Source organism: Protopterus annectens, chromosome 1.part1 (assembly GCF_019279795.1).
Source record: "Protopterus annectens isolate FY-2018-M chromosome 1.part1, PAN1.0, whole genome shotgun sequence".
Taxonomy (NCBI): Eukaryota; Metazoa; Chordata; order Ceratodontiformes; family Protopteridae; genus Protopterus; species Protopterus annectens.
The window spans coordinates 671,537,117-671,559,952 of record NC_056726.1 but is presented as its reverse complement, the minus strand read 5'-3'; the positions used below and the strand labels follow the sequence as shown (position 1 = coordinate 671,559,952).

At 43.8% G+C, this 22,836-nt stretch overlaps 1 protein-coding gene across 1 annotated transcript in view; it reads left to right on the top strand.

The window, feature by feature from the left end:
• The window catches only part of IL11RA (interleukin 11 receptor subunit alpha), a gene marked incomplete in the record, with an annotated part of 3,068,236 nt that overhangs the window by 1,531,122 nt on the left and 1,514,278 nt on the right, over positions 1-22,836 (top strand). Inside the window, 1 exon segment of the mRNA XM_044077548.1 lies at positions 2,909-3,072. Coding sequence (XP_043933483.1) covers positions 2,909-3,072 — 164 coding nt within the window.

The window sequence follows — 22,836 nt, the reverse complement described above, 5'->3', positions numbered from 1 at the left end:
CTGGAAAAGTTGACACTCGCACCTTTTGAACCAGCAGCAACAGCAGACCTGCAGCATCTATCGTGGAAAACTGCTTTCCTACTGGCAATAACCTCAGCAAGAAGGGTTTCTGAACTTCAGGCCCTAATGGCAGTACAACCCTTCCTAATCTTCCACCAAGATAAGAGTGTCCATGAGGACTAATCCTACATTTATGCCTAAGGTGGTATCCAGAGTGTCTTTAAACCAGGCAATCCACCTACCTTCCTTCTTCCCAAACCCACAAAACAGAGGGGAAAGAATGCTGCATACCTTGGATGTACATAGACAGCTACGCTACTACCTGGACAGAACAAAATGTAACAGAAAAACTGACCAGCTGTTTGTAGCCTATGCAACAGGAAGGGAAGGAAAAGCGATTTCCAAACAGACAATCTCCAAATGGATAGGAAATTGCATACGATTCTGTTACTCCTTTCATGGAAAACCAATTCCACAGAACATAAGGCCTCATTCTACAAGGGCAACAGCCACTACCACAGCCTTCTTACGAGGAGTGGCAACCAAGGACATTATTGAGGCGGCTACTTGGACCTCCGTGCATACATTTGCCAAGCATTATAATTTACCTCTGTATTCCAGATCCCGAGCAGGGTTTGCCACTGCTGTACTGCAAGGGATCCTAACCACACCATAATCTATTCTTCCTCCTCCCTAGTTGGCTATGGTATTCTACCCAGTTGTTATGACTGCAGATGCATCCATGAAGGACATAGTACAGTTTTGTACCTACCATAAATGTAGATGTCCGAACTGGATAGCATCTGCAGTCAGGATTACCCTCCCTCCTTCCCCTCTGTGGTACTCCTAGGGTATTTACCCTCCTAATAGCTAACTGGCGGGGGGGAGTCTCTTATGGTGTATTTGTTTGTATATATGTACATACATGCTTATTTTTTGTGTTTGCCTTCTATCTTTTTGGAAACATTGGCATTTACCCAAAATTTAGCCTTCCAAGAGGGCAACTGCCATCTGGGGCAAGAAACACTGAGGAAAATGGCGTCGGCTGATGCCTTTATACCCAAAGACCAACAGAGATGACGTCGGGTGAAGTGCGACATCAGCCGAAGCCGGACCCGGACTTTGGAATCCGGCCGACCGAAGGGCTGCCTGACGACAGGACAACCCAGTTGTTATGACTGCAGATGCTATCCAGTTCGGACATCTACATTTATGGTAGGTACAAAACTGTACTTTACCCCAGCTGCCTAGCCAGTACAAGCATTGTTTTACTTTCTTTGCTTAATAATCAATATCCTATCTCCTGGGCTCTCAAGGCAACTGTAACTCATATCACTATATCCTATTGTAAGATACAGGCTCATTCCATTAAGTGACACCTCTTTGGGATACAGAGCATCGCATGCCTCCTCTGCTACCACTCCAGTCCTGATCCCCCCCTCAAACTTAGGCTGTGCATTACAGGCTGCACAAGGACAATGGGATGACAGTGAAAAGAAACATTCTACATATAAACCTTATGGCATCTGTGTGTGGGGGATCTGTTGCTTAAAGTTTCCTCCTCTTTCGGCTTTTCCTGGTTAGGGGTTGCAACAGGGGATTACCTGTCCGCTCATGATTGGCAGTGGAGTTTTACGGTGTCGAGTTTTCAGCCCGGTGCCCAACCTTCCACAGAAGGCACACGCATGCACACACTCATGCCTAGGGCCAGTTTAGTGTGTCCAATCCACCTACAGCATGTCTTTGGGATGTGGGAGGAAACTGGAGCACCCGGAGGAAACCCACGCGACCATAGGGAGGACTTGCAGACTCCGCACAGAAGGCACCCCAGCCGATGATCCAACCGGAGAACTTCTTGCTGTGAGGTGGCAACGCTAACCCCTGCACCACCACGGCCCCCCAATTTAATACCTTATTATAAACCCCAGGTGACAGGAATGCCATGAAAGTTTATATCAGTAGCACTTGCCCACCCCTAAAATATATAAAATAGCCCACATTATACCGTTTACCTTTCTGAACAGAAATCTTCAGGGAACTTTACAGTTGCCTACTCTGACATAGTAATACCACGTAGTCTGATATCAAACAATGGGATATAACTTAGGGAAATTCTTTTTTGAGGGCTGGTATGCCATTCTTTAGTGCATGCTATGAGAGTGACACAGTCTCTTTCTCAGTCACTCTCAGTGAAACCGTTTTTTACCTGTTTGTAAAATACAATAACTCTCATAAGATGTGTAAGATTTTTCTGTAATTGATTAATATTAAGATTATCTTTCTGTGTATAGTTTCGAATATACATATAATAGGGTGACCACACTGAACCATCAACTGCATAATACTTTCGCAAATAAAGTATAAGGCCAAGGAATACTCCTGTTATCCTATAGAATTCCAGGTAGCATCGGTGGATTGTCATAAACTTTTACTAAGCATGAATGTTACTGTTTCATGCCTACATTTTTCAAAGAAAGTCTGAAAAGGTGCACAGAGCATGCTTCAGTTGGGCTGTTTTATCTCCAATAACATGAAGTATATAGGAAAAATAATCTTTGTTTTTACATCCAAAACTGCTTCTCAAAAAACATTGCAAATGTTTTGTATCTTAACAATTTGTATGTGCCAGCTGAATTCCAGTTTTGCTACATGCCACCTAGGACAGTTGCATAGAGAGTTTATCCAGACAATAGTTAATAAGAGCAAATATAGGTGATTCAAAATGTATAACAGATGTACAAGTAATATGATTTCCAGAGAACCCGTAATTATCCATCATGCATCCTTCTGAGCTTGTTACTACAATTCATGTATTTGTAACTGCATTATTTTCCTGAGCGTACACAGATTAATATAAACTACTCTTGACTGATGTGTGTTTTGTAAACATTTCTGTTTTTTACTACAGCTCTTGGGTAGAGTGGAGAGTCAACGGCACAAATTTTACACAAATAACTGAATCCATAGATGGAAATCTTCTACTGAGAAACACATCACATTCTTTGGAAGGGAATTACAGCTGTCATGACATGACCGGCCAGCTGCTGTGGTCCATTTACCTTAGACTGGGATGTAAGTAATTTTTCTAATTCTCCAATGCTAGTTTGCTCCACTTACAGTGTAGATGATAGGAAGACCATTAGTGGCTCACAGTTCAATGCAAAGTTGTACTTCTTTGTAAGCAGAGAGGTGTTTCTTCGGAGGTTTGTGTAACTCGCAATGCAGGCTCAAATATTCTGTTTCTGGACCAAATTTCATTTGGTCAGTCACTTTACTATACCCCTGCTGTTTTCACTCCATTTCTGGAGAAGGTTTCAGCACGTAGTATAAATGTCTTGAGTGTAGTCAAATGAGAAAATTAGAACCATCACAGATGCCAAGTATTGAGCTATTTAGCTGGATTGCAATGTAGAGGCAGGGTATACTCATAGACCACCAGCAATCTCCATTTGGGAATGTGTCAGGATTGTTAAAGGAAGGATGTAGTACCAAACATATGCAGAATGACTGTTAAAGCAGGCATACTAAGATTTGAATAGTCTGAAAGCTCAATAGCTTAGTTCACTATGTAAGACTGAAGTGCATCGTGCTGAACTACACAACACCTACAGGTAACAGACTGAAACTGATAATATCTAAAACACAGCATCCGAAATGGAATCAGACTGAAAGATTACAAACAGTGTCACGTCATGCTGCTGGAATAATGACATTGTCACGTCACTAACTTTTCAATCTATGTTTTTGCAGGGGTGAGGGTAAGTCCTGTATGCATATATTGAGGGATGCATCTACTGTACCACTGTTGCTTAATTATTTTCATTTACAGGTCATATAGCCTTAGAGACGAGTACAGTACCTGTAGTCAGACAAATCTGAGTGATGAACTTTTTTTCATAAAGTATGCAACTTTGGAGTGAAAATAATTAAACAGTGGGGATGGGGGGGGGATGAGGTCGCCCTCCACATAAGGAGTGCAAGGGGGCTAGCTGACTCTCTTTTTTATATATATATATATATATATATATATATATATATATATATATATATATATATATATATATATATGTGTGTGTATATATATATATATATATATATATATATGTATGTATATATATAGATATATATATATATATATAGATATATATATATATATATATATATATATATATGTATGTGTACACACACACACACTAGTATACTTTGTTAATTAGATTTGTGTTTTGTGGCCTAAATGCAGTACGCTCAGGATTGTGAGCTGTGATTTAAGTATTATCAGATGTCCTTCAAGAATGCAACTGCAGTCATAACATGTGGGTTGTCCTGCCTCAGGCAGCCCTCAGTCGGCCGGATTCCAAAGTCTGGGTCCGACATCGGCTGATGTCGCATTTCTCTCCGACGTCAGAGCGGCTGGAGTACATAAGCATCAGCCGACGCCATTTTCTTCAGTCTTTCTTGCCGCGCGGTGCCCGAAGCAGAAGCAGTTCGCAAGTGCCGGTCGGTCAGCTCCTGTATTCTTCGATACCGAAGTCATCAAAAAAGCTAAGTACCCCGTTGGGGACCTTTTCTTGCCTCAGCCGATGTCAGAAATTACTGAAAAGGTAACAATTGTCTTTCTTGTGGTAAACAAATACCTCATAAGGATTTCCACTCTTACTGTCTTCCTTGCCTTGGCCCAGACCACGACGTCTCGGCCTGTGTAGCCTGTGCTCACTTCAACAAGCGCACCCTCAGGCGCCGGGCGGAGTTCGCTGACGATTTTTTCGGCGATAAATTTGCTTACACCATGCCGTCGGAACTTCCGACATCGCAAACTCCCAAGAAGCGAAAAGACCGGGACCGACATCCTCGGCCCGCGTCTACCACCGACTCCACGCCAAAACCTAGCGCGAGTGCTCCGGTTCCCTCTGAGACGGTCTCTCCACCACTCCGAACTGAAGACACCGCATTACCGACGACTCCGATTCCGGACATCACTCCGACGCCAGTTATCGATTTTCCTCCGGATACCGAAACTGAGGAAATGCCCGAGACCATTGCTGTAGACAAGGTCACTCCTGCACGTGGAGCTGCCAGGCCTCCTATGGCCATGTCTATTAAGGACTACACTAGGGCTAAGGCAGCCAGCAAAACAAAGCATCTTACTACTAAAACCTTACCTCAGCCTACTCCAGAGACACAAATTATGTCTATGGCTGCTGACTTAATTTCTATGATTAGAGGTTCACAGGCCCATCCTGAGAGAGGATCCCAGCCTCCTTCTGATAAAAGGCCCCGGGTTGAGCCCTCTGACCCTATCCCTTCAGATGAAGATTCTGAGGGCTCTGTCCACTCTGATAGCCAGGAAGAGCTCTTCCAGACCTATGAGCACTCGGCTGCAGAAGATTCCATCCCCTCGGCCTCCCCTCCTGAGGATATTTATTTTGGGGAAGTTCTACATACCATGAGGGAACATTTCAAGTGGCAAGGACAGGAATATTCTGATTCCAGAAAACGCCTTAGGACTTTCCTTAAGAAGCCCCAGCACAGGCCCTTAGCTATTCCTCCTGTACTTGATGTTTTGGATGATTTATATTCTGACTCTAGTGCTACCCCTGACTCTCTTCCTCCTGCTCCAGCCAAGCCAGACAGGTATTACAGGGTCCCAGAAACACATTCCCATTTATTCAGGGCCCATACTGCTGATTTGGAAACTATTTCACAGGGGCCTAAAGGAGTTTCAGCTTCCACCTCTAAAAATCCATTGCCCTCCAACAGGGAAGCTAGGTCATTAGAGAGATGGGGCAAAAAGGTTTACACATCTACTACCTTATCTATGAGAGCTTTGAATTGCCTTTTTCATATGTTACAATATCAGGATTTCCTGTTAGAAGATTTACAAAAAAACATTAGCCACTCCTGATCCTTTAGACAGGAAGGCTTTGCAGGAAGCTGTACATAACACTCAGCAAGTAAGCAATCACTTCCTGCAGTGTGGATATGATGCACTGGAAGCTTCATGTAGGGCAGCTATGACAGGGGCAGTCATTCGTAGACATGCATGGTTAAAAGATCAACCTCTACCAGATCATGTAAAGGCAAAACTTCTGGATGCACCTTTGGAAAAGAACAAGCTTTTGGTGCTAATGCTAAGGATGTGTTAAAGACCATCGAAGAAAAAGCAAAATCAGTTCAGACGGTGAAAGATTTCCTCCAGGTTCAACCCCCCAGATTCAGTAGGAATTGGCCTTCAAAAAACTGGTCCTTTCCTAATCCAGAAAAGTTTCAAAGGGGTAAAAACAGACGTGGCCAAGGAAGAGGCCAATACAGAGGCCCTTACAGGGGACGACAATGGCAGCCAGGAAACCAAAGAAGTGACGCAGGGGTTTCACCTGCCCCACAGCCACAATCTCAATGACTTTCCTCTACTTCCGCCTACCAGGGAACAAATAGAAGCTCCCTTGGGTGGGAAATTATCTCTGTTTGCAGAAAATTGGCACAGACTGACAAAGGACAAATGGATTTTTGGACATTATAGACTGAGGCTACAGGTTCCATTTTCATACCTTGCCAAGAAAACAAGGCATGCCAAACCTACCACAAAACCAGAGGGCAGAGGCTATCAAGCAAATCACTCTGCTGACTCGGATGAAAGCAATAGAAAGAGTTCCACAACAAGAACAAGGCCAGGGGTTTTACTCAAGACTGTTCCTTGTTCCAAGAAAAGAATCTCAATGGAGACCATTACTGGACTTGCCCGCATTAAACACCTTTCTCATAGTACCAAAGTTCAAAATGCTGACTCTACAGCAACTCCTTCCCATGCTGGGCAAGGGGTCTTGGCTGATTACTCTGGACTTCAAGGAGGCATACCTGCATGTCCCTATCAGACACAGCTGCAGAAGATACCTCAGATTTCTTGCAGGGCTAGAGCATTATCAATTCTCAGCATTGCCATTTGGCTTATCTACTGCGCCCAGAGTATTCACAAAATGCCTGGCTTCAGTAATTGCTCATTGCAGGCTCCAGGGGATACAAATTTACCCGTACCTGGACGACTGCCTCATACAAGCGGACGACAAATTGATGTTGACAAAAAACTTGGACTATGTCATACGATTACTTCAAGCTCTGGGATACACAGTCAACTTCAAAAGTCAAGACTGCAGCCATCCCAGCAAATAATCTTCTTAGGAGCCAAACTAGACACAGCCTCTCAAATGGCTTACCTGACAGAAGACAAGCAAGAGAAGTTAACTCATTACTTCAAAGGTTTAGCAAAACTCACCCAGATGACTGCAAGGAGATTCCTACAGGCCCTGGGTTACATGGCATCCTGCATTCTCTTGGTTCCATTAGCAAGACTACACATGAGAAAGCTTCAATGGTACCTAAAAAGCGTTTGGTCTCAACACAGCAACAACTTGGAGACAACCATACCGCTCATTCCATGCCTACAAAAGGAATTCCTATGGTGGGCCTCGGTGAGCCAGGCAAACACAGGTATGTCATTCAAAAAACCACAGATAACACAGACCATGACCACAGACGCCTCAGACCTTGGATGGGGGGGCGCACATGGAAGGCAGGTGTATACAAGGACAATGGTCTCCAAAGGAAACACATCTGCATATAAACCAAAAGGAAATGCTGGCAGTAATGCATGCCATTGAGGCCTTTCAACACCAACTTCAGCAAGGCCATTTACTGATACGGACAGACAACACCACTGTGATGTGGTATATAAACAAGCAAGGGGGCACCCACTCTTACCCCCTTTGCAGACTGACAATGCATCTTTGGGAAAAATCACTGAGCCTAAACATCCAGTTACAATCCCAGTTTGTTCCAGGCAAAGACAATGTGTTGGCGGACAGCCTAAGCAGGAATTTCACAGATCCACATGAGTGGAGGTTACATCCGAAGGTCTTCACACAACCCATTTCGACATGGGGCAGGCCAGAAGTGGACCTATTTGCCTCTCACCTCTACAAAAATTCTGCACAAGGACATACCATCCAAAAGCTTGGAAAATAGATGCTCTCTCATTCAACTGGAACTTCCTAACAATCTATGCATTCCCACCTCTGCCACTGATGACCTCAGTATTACTAAAGATCAAAGCAGAGAGACCCAAGGGAATCATAATAGCTCCGGACTGGCCAAGACAACACTGGTACCCACTACTACGGAGCATATGTCACACCAGGAGGTGGGCCCTTCCCCAATGGCCTCTACTTTTGACTCAACACAATTTCGAAACAGTGCATCCAAACCTTCAGACACTACAGCTAACAGCCTGGGAGATCCCATAAATAATCTCAACCTATCTCTCTCCAAGGAAGTTCAGCGGATACTAACAGAGGCTCGAAGATCTTCCACCAGAAAGGTTTACTTAGCAAAGTGGAAAAGATTCAGCAATTGGAATACCAGCAAGGGACATGATGCATCATTGTTGAACATCCCACTCACCTTGGAATATTTGGCAGATATGCTAAAGAACGGCCTCTCATATTCTTCCATAAAGATACATGCATCAGCTATTTCAGCTAGATATAACACTGATCCTCCTGTTTTTTCACACCCTTTGCTAAGGCAATTCCTCAGGGGAATCAAGAACATTAAGCCACCAAGAAAGGCCCCAGTGCCAGCCTGGGACCTCAATTTTGTCTTAGAAAAACTGACTCTACCTCCATTTGAGCCAGCAGCTTCAGTTGACTTGCAATTTCTCTCATGGAAGACAGCTTTCCTGTTGGCAATTACCTCAGCAAGAAGGGTTTGAACTACAGGCCCTAATGGCAATACCACCGTTCATAATTTTTCACAGAGACAGGGTTTCATTAAGGACCAACCCTACTTTTATGCCAAAGGTGGTATCTAGGGTTTCTTTAAATCAAGCCATTCATCTGCCTGCTTTCTTCCCCAATCCTGAGAATAAGGGGAAAGACTGTTGCATACCTTGGACATTCACAGACAACTTCGATACTACCTGGACAGAACCAAGGCCAGTAGGAAGTCTGAACAACTTTGTAGCTTACGCCTGCAGTCCAAGGAAAAGCAATTTCAAAACAGACTATTTCAAAATGGATTGGACATTGCATCAGATTCTGTTATTCCTTTCATGGAAAGACTGTTCCAGCCAATGTCAGACCACATTCCACCAGAGCTACAGCCACCTCTACAGCATTCTTAAGAGGGGTGCCTACTAAGGACATTCTAGAAGCTGCTACATGGAGCTCCGTGCATACATTCTCCAAACACTACAATCTCCCTCTATACTCCAGATCCAGAGCAGGCTTTGCTTTGGCAGTCCTGCAGGGTTTGATTGCCACACCATCTTTTTCCTAGAGCATTCCTCCTCCCCAGCTAAGCTATGGTATTCTACCCACATGTTATGACTGCAGTTGCATTCTTGAAGGACATAGTACAGTTTTGTACCTACCATAAATGTAGATGTCCGATAGACATGCAACTGCAGTCGGATTTTCCCTCCCTCCATACCCCTCTATGCCTAGGGTCCACTCCTATCCCTGTTACTCTTAGCTGGGGATATCTGTTATGGTGTATTTGTTTTATTGCTCATTTATTTGTCTGGAATCCTGTTTTTGTCTTCCAATTTGATTACAGCCTTCCTTGGAGGGCACCTGGCATCTGGGGCAAGAAACACTGAAGAAAATGGCGTCGGCTGATGCTTATGTACTCCAGCCGCTCTGACTTCGGAGAGAAATGCGACATCAGCCAACGTCAGACCCAGACTTTGGAATCCGGCCGACCGAGGGCTGCCTGAGGCAGGACAACCCACATGTTATGACTGCAGTTGCATGTCTATCGGACATCTACATTTATGGTAGGTACAAAACTGTACTTTTCACCTTTTTGGTACTGAGTATTGTGCAGTTTGGTAAGCAGTGCTGTAGTGCTGTGCTGTAAAACCCACATATTTTTTAGCTCTCTTTATGGAGCAGATGAAAATGGGAGAACATTTTTTGCCTCTCAGAAACATAAGCCACAGGACTATTACTACTAAGGGATCCTTCAGTCATCCAAACCTGCATTTTGCATTAACAAGTAATAACTCTTGATAAGAATAGTTTTTTTTGGACAATCTACCAGGAGTAAGAGACCCTTGTGAAGGCTTGTATGACAGCAGTGCCATAGGAAGGGTGGTGTGAAAGGAGACCCTGCTCCAAGGACCAGCTTTTAGTGGGTGCCATGCCTTAAATTGTGACAGCGTCATACTGATGAATCTGTGGAATATACAGTGAAAGTGGTTTACACTTGTTTTATTTTAATAAGTACTACTTTTTGGCATTCCACAGTTTGCTAGAATCTTTGATGAATTTGTCTAGTTTGCTCTATGCACCTGTGGAGTGTAGACTGACTGTGCATTTCTCCACTTACATGGTCGTGCTCATGTCAACTGTTTGTTTAGTCAGCATGGCAGTTCTGTCGTACAACTATTGCCCTCTTAAGCATTACATATCACTTGCTCCTGCCCTAATTATAGCCAGTAAATGTGACCTCCATAGTCCTCTTCTGTCCTACATTACCAAATTTAGTTCCCATCCATAATTCTGACCATATCAAAAATATCCATCATACGATTTTGCTTTAAATTCTACACATCACTTGCTCCTATCCTTTTACCTTATTGATTACACCCTGTCCTCCTTTCCTTGAACCATCACTCGTATTCTGTAATAGATTATCATCTACTCTCCTTTCTCAATATTAACAACTTAATCTTTGTATATTTCCTAACACAGTGCTAATTAAATTTGAGATCTTTGTATTGCAGGTGACTCTTGGTAGCAGCATTATGGACCAAGCTGCCCTTTTATATGTTTCCTGTACTTTTCCCAGCTGAGTTTTATTTGGGCAACTGGATTGTCCTCCTAATATTGATGTCATACTGCACTCCTGAGTAACAGCTGTGTCACAGTAGGAATGTTTTTGACTTCTGTTCTCAACTTTACAGGATCTCAAATATGTTCAAGCACTCGAATCCTATAGTTGTGCCATTTTCCTTGCTATGTGTTCTTTTTGTTACAGCCGCCCTTCTGTTTATTTTAATTATGTCTCTCTCTCTCTTTTTTCCTGTTACCATTGACTCTACTGACATAACACTGTCAAAAGCCTAACACACTTTTATTGTAAGATTCAAAATATGTATCCATGAAGTGTTGGTTACATGCACCTGTCCAAGATGCAACTACTTCACCCAGATTTCTCATCATTGGTCTGTACTGCATAAAAAATCACCCAGAACCTAATGTCCCCTTTGATTCATACAGTTTTTTGCAATACTTTATCCCCAGTTCAACACTGGCCTGCAAACCCTCCCTGCAGATGCACTTAGATCCATCCCCTGCCCCTGGGCTAGGGACCTTTAGTCCATTCATTTCCCCTGTGTGAGAACGGAGTAGAGCAGAGCCTGGGAGCACTGTACTTACTAGGAGATCAGGCTTATTCTGAGTCCCACAGTCTCTATATACACATGCCTATGGCATCCAAGGGTAAGTATTGAAATGGACCCCCTGCAAAATAGCTTCACACTTCCATTTGCAACAAATTCATCAACTCTTACCCCCTTGTCAGAGTACCTTTAGTATAATCTACCAGAAATTGTACCACTGAACATTTATGTGGATGCACTTGCACCACCCCACTCCCGAGGAGAAGGATGCAGGTAAAGTCATAACATTCCATGTTATGTTGTCCCTATCTCGCCTTGCTTCTTGCTGGTTGGGTTCGGAGCCGATCCTCGGGTCTGACTCGGATGCAGTCTAAAACTTGAGAGCTTCCACTGGCTCAATGTTAGACCCTATCCCAACATGCCTAGCGAGAGTTACCCAGATCTCGTTTGCCACTTAAAACCTCGGGATTGCTGACAACTGGCTCAGGCTAAGTTATATTATTTTTTCTACTTATTTTTTTTAGAATATTGTTATTTGGTAGCATAGTTATTTTTGTAGGTCAGTAGAATCTGGTGTTTGTCTATCCCTCTATCTAAAGCCTTATTAGTTGCTGTTCATTGTTGAGGCCATCGTTTCTTTATCTCTCAGGCCTACCATTTCTCTTCTTTCTAACTTGTGAATCCATTTAATTCAGAGGATTCGTCCTACAGTTACAGCCTGTTTTAGTTAGAGGGCTTTACCTTATTCTCCTTCTCTACTGTTGGTCTAAGGAGCTAGCCTTTTAAGATAGAGGCATCTCCTTGGTTGGAGGTGTTGTCGTTTGAATTAGAGACTCTCTTCTTTCTGCTACTTTCCCTTTCCAGAAATAAAAAGTCTTGATTTTTGTTTTTTGGCTGATTGTTTCTTTCCATTCTATTATTTCTGTTGTAGTATCTTGTTGTTGTATTTTGTGGTAAATCTGTATAAGGAAGCTTCGAAAGAATCCAAGCCTTCTGGATTCAAGAAATGTGATTCCTGCACCCAAAAGATGTCTCTGACCGATGGACATACTAGCTGCATATACTGTTTGGGAGCTGTTCACCTGCAGGACTCTTGCTCCATTTGTCATGGATTTAGCTCTAGAGTCCTACAGGAGCGCAAGAACAAGCTAATCTTGAGGGGGTTATTGAAAGGGCCTTTTGAGGCATCGAAGGAGGGAAATCAGGCAGGAAAATCTGACAAGTCCTCCAAAGTTGGCATCTTCCTTGGCTCCATCCTCGGAACTGTTGAAGGGCAAAGACAAACTGTCAATTTCGTCGGATCCAATAGCTGTCTGGTCCAACAATGCTTTATCTCCGTCAGTTCCATCAGTGTCTTCAGAACCGTCTAGGAGCCATAAAAGAACAAGGTCGCCCTGCTTGGAACCGGTGCATTCTGTACCACAGTCCCCACTTCTCCAGTCTGTGGTGGGCGGTCACCGATCATCCACCCATTCTGCTCGATCATCCAGGAGCCTTTCAAATGATGTGAAGAGGGTGGTGAAGAGGCTACTCAGGACACCGGCCTTGGCAAAAATTTTATCGAGCCCAGCCCATATGGAAGTGGAGCTGACTGTCCGTTCTACTTTGTCTTCGATTCCTCCTTCGACTCACCTGAGTTCAGAGCCAGAGCGCATGGAGGTCATTGTTGTGGAACCATCGGATCCGAAAACCCCAGGCATCTTGGGTCCGACATCAGGTCCGATCCCGTCTATACCACCTTCTCTTGAGGGATTGGGGAGGGGGAACACACTCCCTCATCGGCTCCGGGGGAGAGCGAGATCGGACCCTTGTCGGATCCTAGTCTCCCACTCGGAGCTTCGATGCAGGTGAGTAGGATCTGACAAGGGTCGGATCCTACGCTCCTACTCTCCCACTCGGAGCTTCGGTGCAGGTGAGGTCGGCATCTACATTGGCCTCGGCGCCATCACTGTCGGTTCGGGGGAGATCTCCTGGCTCTTCGGAGCCAGAGACTCTATCGGGCTGGGATTGTGGTGCCTTTAAGGTGATGAGGAGTGTGCTGTCCTCTCAGACCACTCCACCCTCGGCTCCATTTGCTTCTTCCCATTCCGGGCCAGTGTACATGTCTGAACCACCCCTCCTCCTCAAGCATTGGGAACCAATGCCCCAGGACGCCCCTTCGGGTGATCCCCCCCCCTTCCAAAACCTCTCCAAAGCACCCCTCGGAGGAGGTCCCTCTGAAGAGGACTTGTAAGAGGAAGCATTTGGACTCCGCTGTATCTCTGACATCAGACATGGACTTGGAGGACTCAGAAGGGTCCCCACGGTCCCCCTCATAAGATGTCTCATTTTCAGACATCCTGGAAATCCTCAAGCAGAGGGGTGGCTGGAAATCCCTTTCCCCTTCTGAAGACGAGCCTGTGTACCTGGACGCATTAGTTTCCTGACCCTCCACCTCTTGGGTGTCTCCTCCTTTCGACCCACTGCTAGGTATAGTAAGTTATAAGGCGTGGAGCTCCCCAGAATCTATGGAACCAGTTCTGCGGAGGCCCAATAAGTTTATCACTGCACCGGACGACAAACCTTTCCTGATTAAGGGCATGCCAGTTGATGCTATGGTGGTTGCGGCAGCCACAAAGAAGGAATTAGCAGAAACCCCTTCTTCTGTCCATACGATGGCCAGATATGGGAAGCATGTGTTTTCTTCAGCGGCCTTTACCCTTGGGTCACTGAATTATTTGTCCCATTTCCCTCTTCAGAGGGATCTCCTGAAAGAGCTAGGAGATACCCTACAGGATCCTACAGCTGCAGGAGCTGCAGACAGAGCTGCTTCCCAGCTTGCGACCTTATCTTCTGTAGTTAACTCCTCCCATGCGGCTCATCTCCTACGCAGCCGATGGAGCGAGCAAGGCAGCAGGCACAGGAGTTCTCTTATGGAGACATTCCTGGATGCACCTTTGTCTGTTCGCGGAGACCTTCTATTCCTCCTTTACCAACTCCCCATTTAATGGCTCATCATTGTTCGGGCCCAGGGTAAACAAACTCTCACCATGTGCGGGCAAGATGGCAAAACCCTCTCTTCCGTGGGAGTACGTTTCTCTGCTCCTACTAGACCTTATCCCAAAGGTCAAAAAGGCGTGAAAATGTGGTTCTGGAAATCCCAGGGAGCTTCGCCTGATGCACGTGGTGACTTTTCCCCCAGGGGCAGAGGGGGGAAAAATAATGGGAGACGCTGCCCGTGCGGCAGAGGGGGGGTCCACAGAGTCAGGGTGACAGAGATACATTCTTTGGTAGGCCCTTCCAGCACTCCTGAAAGTAGGCCCACTTGTCCACCTCTGGAGGCAGTCGCGGTCAGATTGTCACTGTACCCAGAAGCCTGGCAAAGCATCAGAAAAGACACATGGGTACAGTCAGTAATATCCAGTGGATACAGTATTCCTTTCTCCATGCCACCTCTTCCCAGAAAACAAAAATCCATCCTCGATGTGCCACCCAATCTAAGAGAGCAAGCAACCCTAGAAGTTCAAAGGTTGCTAGAAAAATGAGTCATCTAAGAAGTCACCGCAGACCAAATTGAATCCGGAACTTACTCAAGGTAATTGTTAGTTAAAAAGAAAACAGGGGACTGGAGTCCCACTTTGGATCTCAGCAGACTCAACAAGTCTGTCAAGAAGACAAAGCTCTGGATGGTAACACTGCAGTCCATACTTCCTTTTTTGGGAAAGGACAATTGGATGTGCTCCATCGATCTCCAGGATGCATACTACCATATCAAGATGAACAGGCGATCCAGGAGATATCTACGCTTCTGGCTGGGAGCCAGTCACTACCAGTTCAGAGCTCTGCCCTTTGGTCTCACCACAGCCGCCAGGGTGTTCACTAAACGCATGGCAGTAGTCACGGCTCATCTGAGGCATTTAGGATTCCGGGTGTTTCTTTAGATGACTGGCTTCTTACTGCCACAACCGAGCATCGACTAACCAAGGCAAGGGACACCACAATTCGCCTCTGCTCACAGCTAGGCATCATTATAAACTACAAAAAGTCTGCCTTGTTGCCCTGTCAATATATTACATTTATAGGGGCAGATTTAGATACAAAAGACATGATAGCAAAATTGCTTCAGGAGGGGACGTCTACCATTCAACATCAGGTTTCAATCTTAATAGAGAGAAAAAAGATTTGGTCAAGATTTGTTCTCAAAGTCCTGGGCTCAATGGCGGCAGCAATATCACTAGTTCTCTTGGAGTGCTTTCACATGAGGATATTACAGTGGCTCCTATTTGCTCAATGGTCTATGCAAGATCTAACCATGTCACACGAAATTCTCATCACGGAGACCTGCAAGAAGGACCTAAAATGGTGGCTTCATTCTGAGCAGGTGACAATAGGCAGGCCGTTCACCCTCCCCCAACCAGTAGCCACAGTGACCACGGACACTTCCCAGATAGGGGGGCATTATCTGGGATAGACTGTTCAAGGAACTTGGCAACAACACAAGTACCACTTGCACATCAACGTCCTAGAGATGAGAGCGGTGCTTCTGGCGTTGAAAGCACTACAGGGCTCTCTACCTACGGGGACAATTGCAATTCAAACGGACAACATGTCAGTAGTGTGGTACATCAACAAGCAAGGCGGAACCAGATCCTACCCCTTGTGTCAAGAGGCTGTAAGAGTATGGTAGTGGGCAGTGTCTTCCAAATGCTTTCTGATTGCAACGGACATTCCAGGAAAATCCAACGTTATAGCAGACGACCTCAGCAGAGCTATCTTGATGCCTCATGAGTGGTCCCTGAAGCAGGATATTGTGAACCAAATTTTTTGCATGTGGTGATCAGCCTTGCTGCGAATTTTTTGCCACCTCCATCAATACCAAATGCAGCAGCTATTTCACCCTAGTCCCCCAAGGATGCACTTATTCACAATTGGCCCCCGGGACGACTTTATGATTTTCCCCCGTTCCCTCTAATACCCAAGGTTCTTCAGAAAGCAAAATCGTTGGGTTGCAAACTAATACTCATTGCCCCTTACTGGCCTCATCAAATATGGATGTTCTTCGTGTTTCAATGTTGCAGTCATTACATTTGGGTTATCTGCTTGCAGGTAGCCCACAGTCGGCCTGATTAACAAAGTCTTCAGTCCTGTGTTGGTTGCTGTCCCTTCTTCTGTGACATCAGGTCATTGGGTATAAAGCATCTAGCCAACGCCATTACATCAGTCTTTCTTGCCGTGCAGTGCCCGAAGCAGAAGCAGTTCGCAAGTGCCGGTCGGCCAACTCCTGAAATTTTCGTTTTCGAGTTTCAGAACCGAAGTCTTCAACTAAAAGCTAAGTATCCTGTTGGGGAAACTTTTTCTTGCTCCTTACCGATGTCAGTAAAAGCTAATTATTGCATTACTTGTGGAAAGCAAGTACCTCATAAAGATTTTCAAAAAGAAATGTTAGCTGTACAGAATGCTCTGACAGCCTTTAAGGGCCACATTCTTCCAGGACAACTAATGGTAAAGACGGACAACACCACTGTTATGTGGTACATAAACAAGCAGCGGGGTACACATTCTTACCCCCTCTGCAGACTAGCCATGGCATGGTGGAACACAGCCTTGAGCTACCAAGTACACCTACAAGCTCAATTTCTGCCTGGAAAATTAAATATACTGGCAGACGGACTAAGCAGAAACCTTATGAACCCACACTAGTGGAAACTGGAACCAAGGATTTTCAACATGTTGACAAGCAAATGGGGGAGCCCGGATATAGACCTGTTTGCCTCTCTCCAGAACTACCAGTTGGACAAATTTTGCACAAGGACTCCCCACAAACAAGCCTGGAAAGTGGATTATCTGTCCTTCAGCTGGAAAAACCTATCGGTCTATGCCTTTCCTCCTCTGCCTCTGCTCTCCAAAGTACTACTAAAAATCAAACCAAGGATAATTTTGAATGCTCCAGACTGGCCACGCCAACACTGTTACCCCCTCCTGCGCAGTGTGTCACGGTTATCCCCATGGCACCTGCCCCAGACTCCGTCCCTGTTGTCTCAGCAGGAGAACCAGATTCTGCACCCTCAGCTTCAAACACTGAACCTTGCAGCTTGGCTAATTACATAATCTCTCCTTTACCTTCCCTCAGTAAACCTGTGATGAATATCATTTTAGAGGCAAGGAGGCCTAGCACTAGAAAATCCTATGCTGAAAAATGGAAGAGATTCTGTGCCTGCAACCAATCTCAAGGGATAAGCACAGCAGCGCCCAATTTATCTCAGATTTTACAATACTTAACTGAGATGCTTCACTAGGGCCTGTCTTTTTCCTCCAATAAAATCCACGTCTCAGCTATTTCAGCTTATTATAACACAGAGCCCTCCCCTTCTCTCATCCACTGCTCACTCTACCTCCTTTTGAGCCAGCTGCTACTGCAGATTTAAAATTTCTTTCTTGGAGCTTTCCTTTTAGCAATCGCTTCAGCTAGAAGGGTATCTGGATTACAGGCCCTTATGGCAGTGGAGCCTTTCATCATTTCATGCGGACAGGGTGTCCCTCAGAACCAATCCAGCCTTCATGCCCAAGGTGGTATCCAGTGTGGCTTTTAATCAGTCCATTCATTTGCTAACCTTCTTTCCCAATCCACAGAAAAAAGGGGAACAGATGCTGCATTCCTTTGATGTGCACAGACATATCAGATTCTACTTGGACAGGACTAAGTCTCAAAGGAAATGTGAACAACTGCTGGTAGCATTTGCTGCAGGGGCAGAGGGGAAGGCTATTTCAAAGCAAACCATTTCTAAATGGATAGGCCATTACATTCATTTCTGCTATAAGCACCATGGAAACCTATCCCCCAGGGGATCAGACCTCACTCCACCAGGGCTGCATCTACCTCTACAGCCTTTCTCAGAGGCGTCCCTACCAGGGACATCCTAGAAGCTGCTACCTGGAGTTGTGTACATACTTTAACCAAGCATTATCATTTGCCAATTTTCTCTAAATCCAGAGCTGGCTTTGCCACTGCAGTCTTGCAGGGCCTTATAGCTTGTCCTAATGCTATCTAAATTCCTCCTCCCAACCATAGCTTTGGGAATCTACCCAAATGTAATGACTGCAACAGTGAAACATGAAGAACATAGTACAGTTGTGTACACTTACCATAAATGTAGATGTTCGAGTGTATTCACTGTTGCAGTCCTTATTACCCTCCCTCCAGCCCCCTAACTTCTTTTGGCTATACCTCTACTTTATTTTACTATGCTTAAAAGCCTTTCTGGTGTATTTGCTTTTTTGTTGGAGTTATATCATTGTACTTTTATGTTTATTTAATTGCTCCCCATTAGGTGGGCACCTGACATCTTGGGCAAGAAAAACTGATGTAATGGCGTCGGCTGCATGCTTTATACTCCTGACGTCATAGAAAAAGGGACAGCAACTGACGCAGGACCCAAGACTTCGTTAATCAGGCCGATTGTGGGCTACCTGCAAGCAGATAACCCAAATGTAATGACTGCAACAGTGAATATACTAGAACATCTACATTTATGGTAAGTGTACACAACTGCACTTTCCCCTTCCTATGGCTTTCAATTCAAAAAGCACAAAGGCCAGCAGGCTGTGGTATAGAAATGCTTTATTAAAGCATTTATAAATAGAGCAGTAACCACTTTCGGCTAAGCAAGTTAAGCAGCCTTCATCAGTATTAAGTCAGAAAGCCATAAAAATCCTTGCCCTTATATAACACAATGTGGGAACAAAATTCATGCTCATTGGTTAATCAAAAAATTCTCATTAAGCCCCTGTGGGAATAAACCACCCAACTTAATGATCCATTTTTTTTCTTTTATATTTAATATTGAATGCCACCCCACTTTATTTGTTCTATTGCCCACAATCCTTTCTATAATAATAAATCTAAAATTAGCATTCTTGTGTGCCGTCGAATGTTTATATAAAGCATTACTGGGTTTTTTGGTCCTAATGTCACTGCAGTGTTCAGATATATGTAGTCACAAGGGTCTAGAAGTTTGTCCTATATAAAAGGCTGAGCAGGTGCATGTCACAAGATAAGTCACCCAGTCGGTTCCACAACTGGCATAAAACCTGATGTCATAAATGGTACCTGCGTTCCATTTGGATTTCAACAACCTATGGCAAGGTGTGCACTGGTCCACAAGGTACACAACCAGAAAGTAAATCACATGTCATAGTTTTTTGAATGGGATCTGGTGAGTATCTAAAGCAATGTTTGAAATGATTAAAGCATGATCCAAGGGTCCTTCCTCTACAAAAGGAGAAAGAACTCTGCTGAAGAAACTCTGATAGCCTATTGTCTGGTAGGAGGATATTCCAATGTCTTTGGATGCTGTCCAATAACATGTTGGTATTTCTCCCATAGGTGGTTACAGAGTGAATCACTGAGTCACCCAACTGTGTTTTATCATTATACTTCAAAATGTTCTTTCTGTCTAGTCCTGAAACCTAATTACTGGCAGTGAGTATATCCCCAGTTTTATAACCCCTATTTTTGAACCTCATAGTCAAGTCCTGTTTGAAATGTTCATAAGTGGCTAGATGTGAGCAGATATGCTTCATCCGAAGACATTGAGATTTGGGAATATTCTTTGTAATGTGTCGTGGGTGAAAACTAGATGCATGTAGAAGAGAATTATACTGTGGATACTTGTGGTAAACCTCTGTGTGTAAAGTATGATCCACATTTCTGATAACTAACACATCTGAAAAGGTTATCTTTGGGGCATCATAGTTGACTGTGAGGTGTATTCCCCACTTATTGCTGTTCAAGTTTTCCACAAACTCCTGAACATATTTAGTGTCTGCTCTCCACACCATCCAGCAGTCGTCCAGGTAATGCCTCCATATATCAATTTCCTGTAAATATATGTTATGGCTGGTATCATAAATGAGATGTTCTCCTATAAATGTAATAAAAAATATTTTTGGCCAGAACATGTTCTGCTAGACAGATCAGAAAGGTGTTGAAGCCTGGTGGATATAGTTCAGATCTGTATAACCAATACGCAAGTACCTGTAAACCAGCCCAATGGGGAATATTGGTGTACAAAGCAGATACGTCCAAAGTACATAATAACCAACCTGGTTCTAATTGCATATCTGAAATAATTTGTAAAAATTCGGTAGTATCTTGAACCCTGGAGCTAACCCATTTAAGGTAAAGGTTGTAAATGTTTTGTTAAGAATTGAGAAAGTGGTTCCATAATGGAACCCTTACCTGAAACAATGAGTCTTCCCGGTGGATGATTAACATCTTTATGTATTTCTGGAAGTAAATAAAGATATTGGCTGCTGGGATCAGGTACTCTTAAATGATATAATATTGAGTCATATATGATGCCCTCCTCCTTAGCAGACAAAAGAAATTAATCAATTTGTTTCTTAAAACTAGGACTGGGGTCTAGAGGGGGTCAACTTCATATGACCTAAATTTCATTTGACTGAAATTCATTTGACTGAGACCAAAACACAAAGTTCAAAAGACTGAAAACTCATTTGCCTGAAACTCATAACACTGACACATTAAAGTAAATGGTATATGCCCTTTTCCCCACTGTAGTGCGATCCTGGAGTTAGTATATATAGTTAGGGGGTGTGGGGGGCAAAGCCCCCACATACTTTATGCATTTTAAACCATACACATGAATATGTACAGCTGCAATGAATAACTCTTTGCAGAAAACAATATTTACCTCAAATGAAATTTAGGTCATATGAAGTAGACCCTCTGGAAGCATATGTATATAGTACCACCCATCATCCAGTTGCCTTTCTGCTTCAGTGTTGTATTGCACCCAGTCCATAACAACCACCGCCTCTCCCTTGTCCGCGGGTAGAATCACCAAATTTTTATTATTTTCCAATTCATGTAAAGCCTGTTCAATCTTTGAGAGGTTGTTGGGCTTGATCCCAAGTTCCCTAAAGTGAAAATGTAGATCTTTGAGAATGCTTGTTTGGAACATGTAGACATTTTGATGCATGGGGGACATGAAGTTGGATTTGTGGTACTTAAACACATCATCCACTCTAGAGTTGTCAAATGATTGGAAATGCAATTTCAAATTTAGCAGTCGGCAAAAGGATGTAACATCCCGTGCAAGAGAGTCCTCAGAAACAAAGAAACCAGGTAGAAAATTTAGACCGTTATTTAACAATTGAATTTGAATTTGTGACAAGGATTCTGATGAAATATTTAACACATTATTGCTTCCAATTATTTCTGTACCATGAGTTTGAGTAAGCCCTCTGTGCTGTCTACCCTTGGTGAGTTTTCTCCCTGCCCTCCTTATCCTACCCCTAAAGGGTTTTGTGAATTACTGTGTTTGGACACAGGGGAGTCTATGGTATGCTGTATATCTAGGTCTGTGGCTGAAGATGAAGCATCCCCAGATGTCCCATTATGAGATGATGTGGACTTCTTAAGAATGGACCTGGGCCGTTTATGCTTGAGAGTTCTCTTATTCCCATTCTGATTTAACATATTTGTTTATGCTAAAGGGATTACCCCTATCATAGTCCCCCATATCTTGTTGAAACTTATGTATTTTCCTCTGCCTATGTTGTTGTTCTAAGTTGAGTAAGTCCTGACTCAATTTGTTTAAACATGTAGTATAGGAAGGTTGACCTTCAAATTTCTTTGCTTCCTCGCACATCATGGCTACTGCTGATATACTCATATCAATGGAACGATCATAATAAGCGGCCAATACCTCCACGAACCCCAAGGAGGCTTTTTGTTGGGCCGTTGCCCATTGTTCAGCCAATTCTGTATCTGTATTTGCTACCAGAGGTTGGGTACACACTCTGAGGCCTCTGGGTGAGATTCCCATGGCTAAATAAGCCTTAAACAGTCTGAGGTGCCAGACACGGGTACAGTTTATGACATCAGGTTTTATGCCAGTTGTGGAACCAACTGGGTGATTTATCTTGCGACATCCACCAGCTCTGCCTTTTATATAGGACAAACTTCTAGACCCTTGAGACTATGTATATCCGAACATTGCAGTGACATTAGGACCAAAAAATCCAGTAATGCTTTGTATAAACATTCGATGGCACACAAAAATGCTAATTTTAGATTTATTATTATAGACAGGATTATGGACAATAGAACAAATAAAGAGGGGTGGCATTCAATATTAAATACAAAAGAAAAGAAATGGATCATTAAGTTGGGTGGTTTATTCCCACCAAGGCTTAATAAGAATATTTGATCAACCAATGAGCATGAATTTTGTTCCCACATTGTGTTATATAAGGGCAATGATTTTTATGGCTTTTTGACTTAACACTGATGCAGGCTGCTTAACTTGCTTATCTGAAACCGGTTTGTTACTGTTCTACTTATATATGCTTTAATAAAGCATTTCTATATTACAGTCTGTTGGCCTTTTTGCCTTTTGAATTGAATTTATTCTTTTTGAGGCTGTGCAGTTGCCATA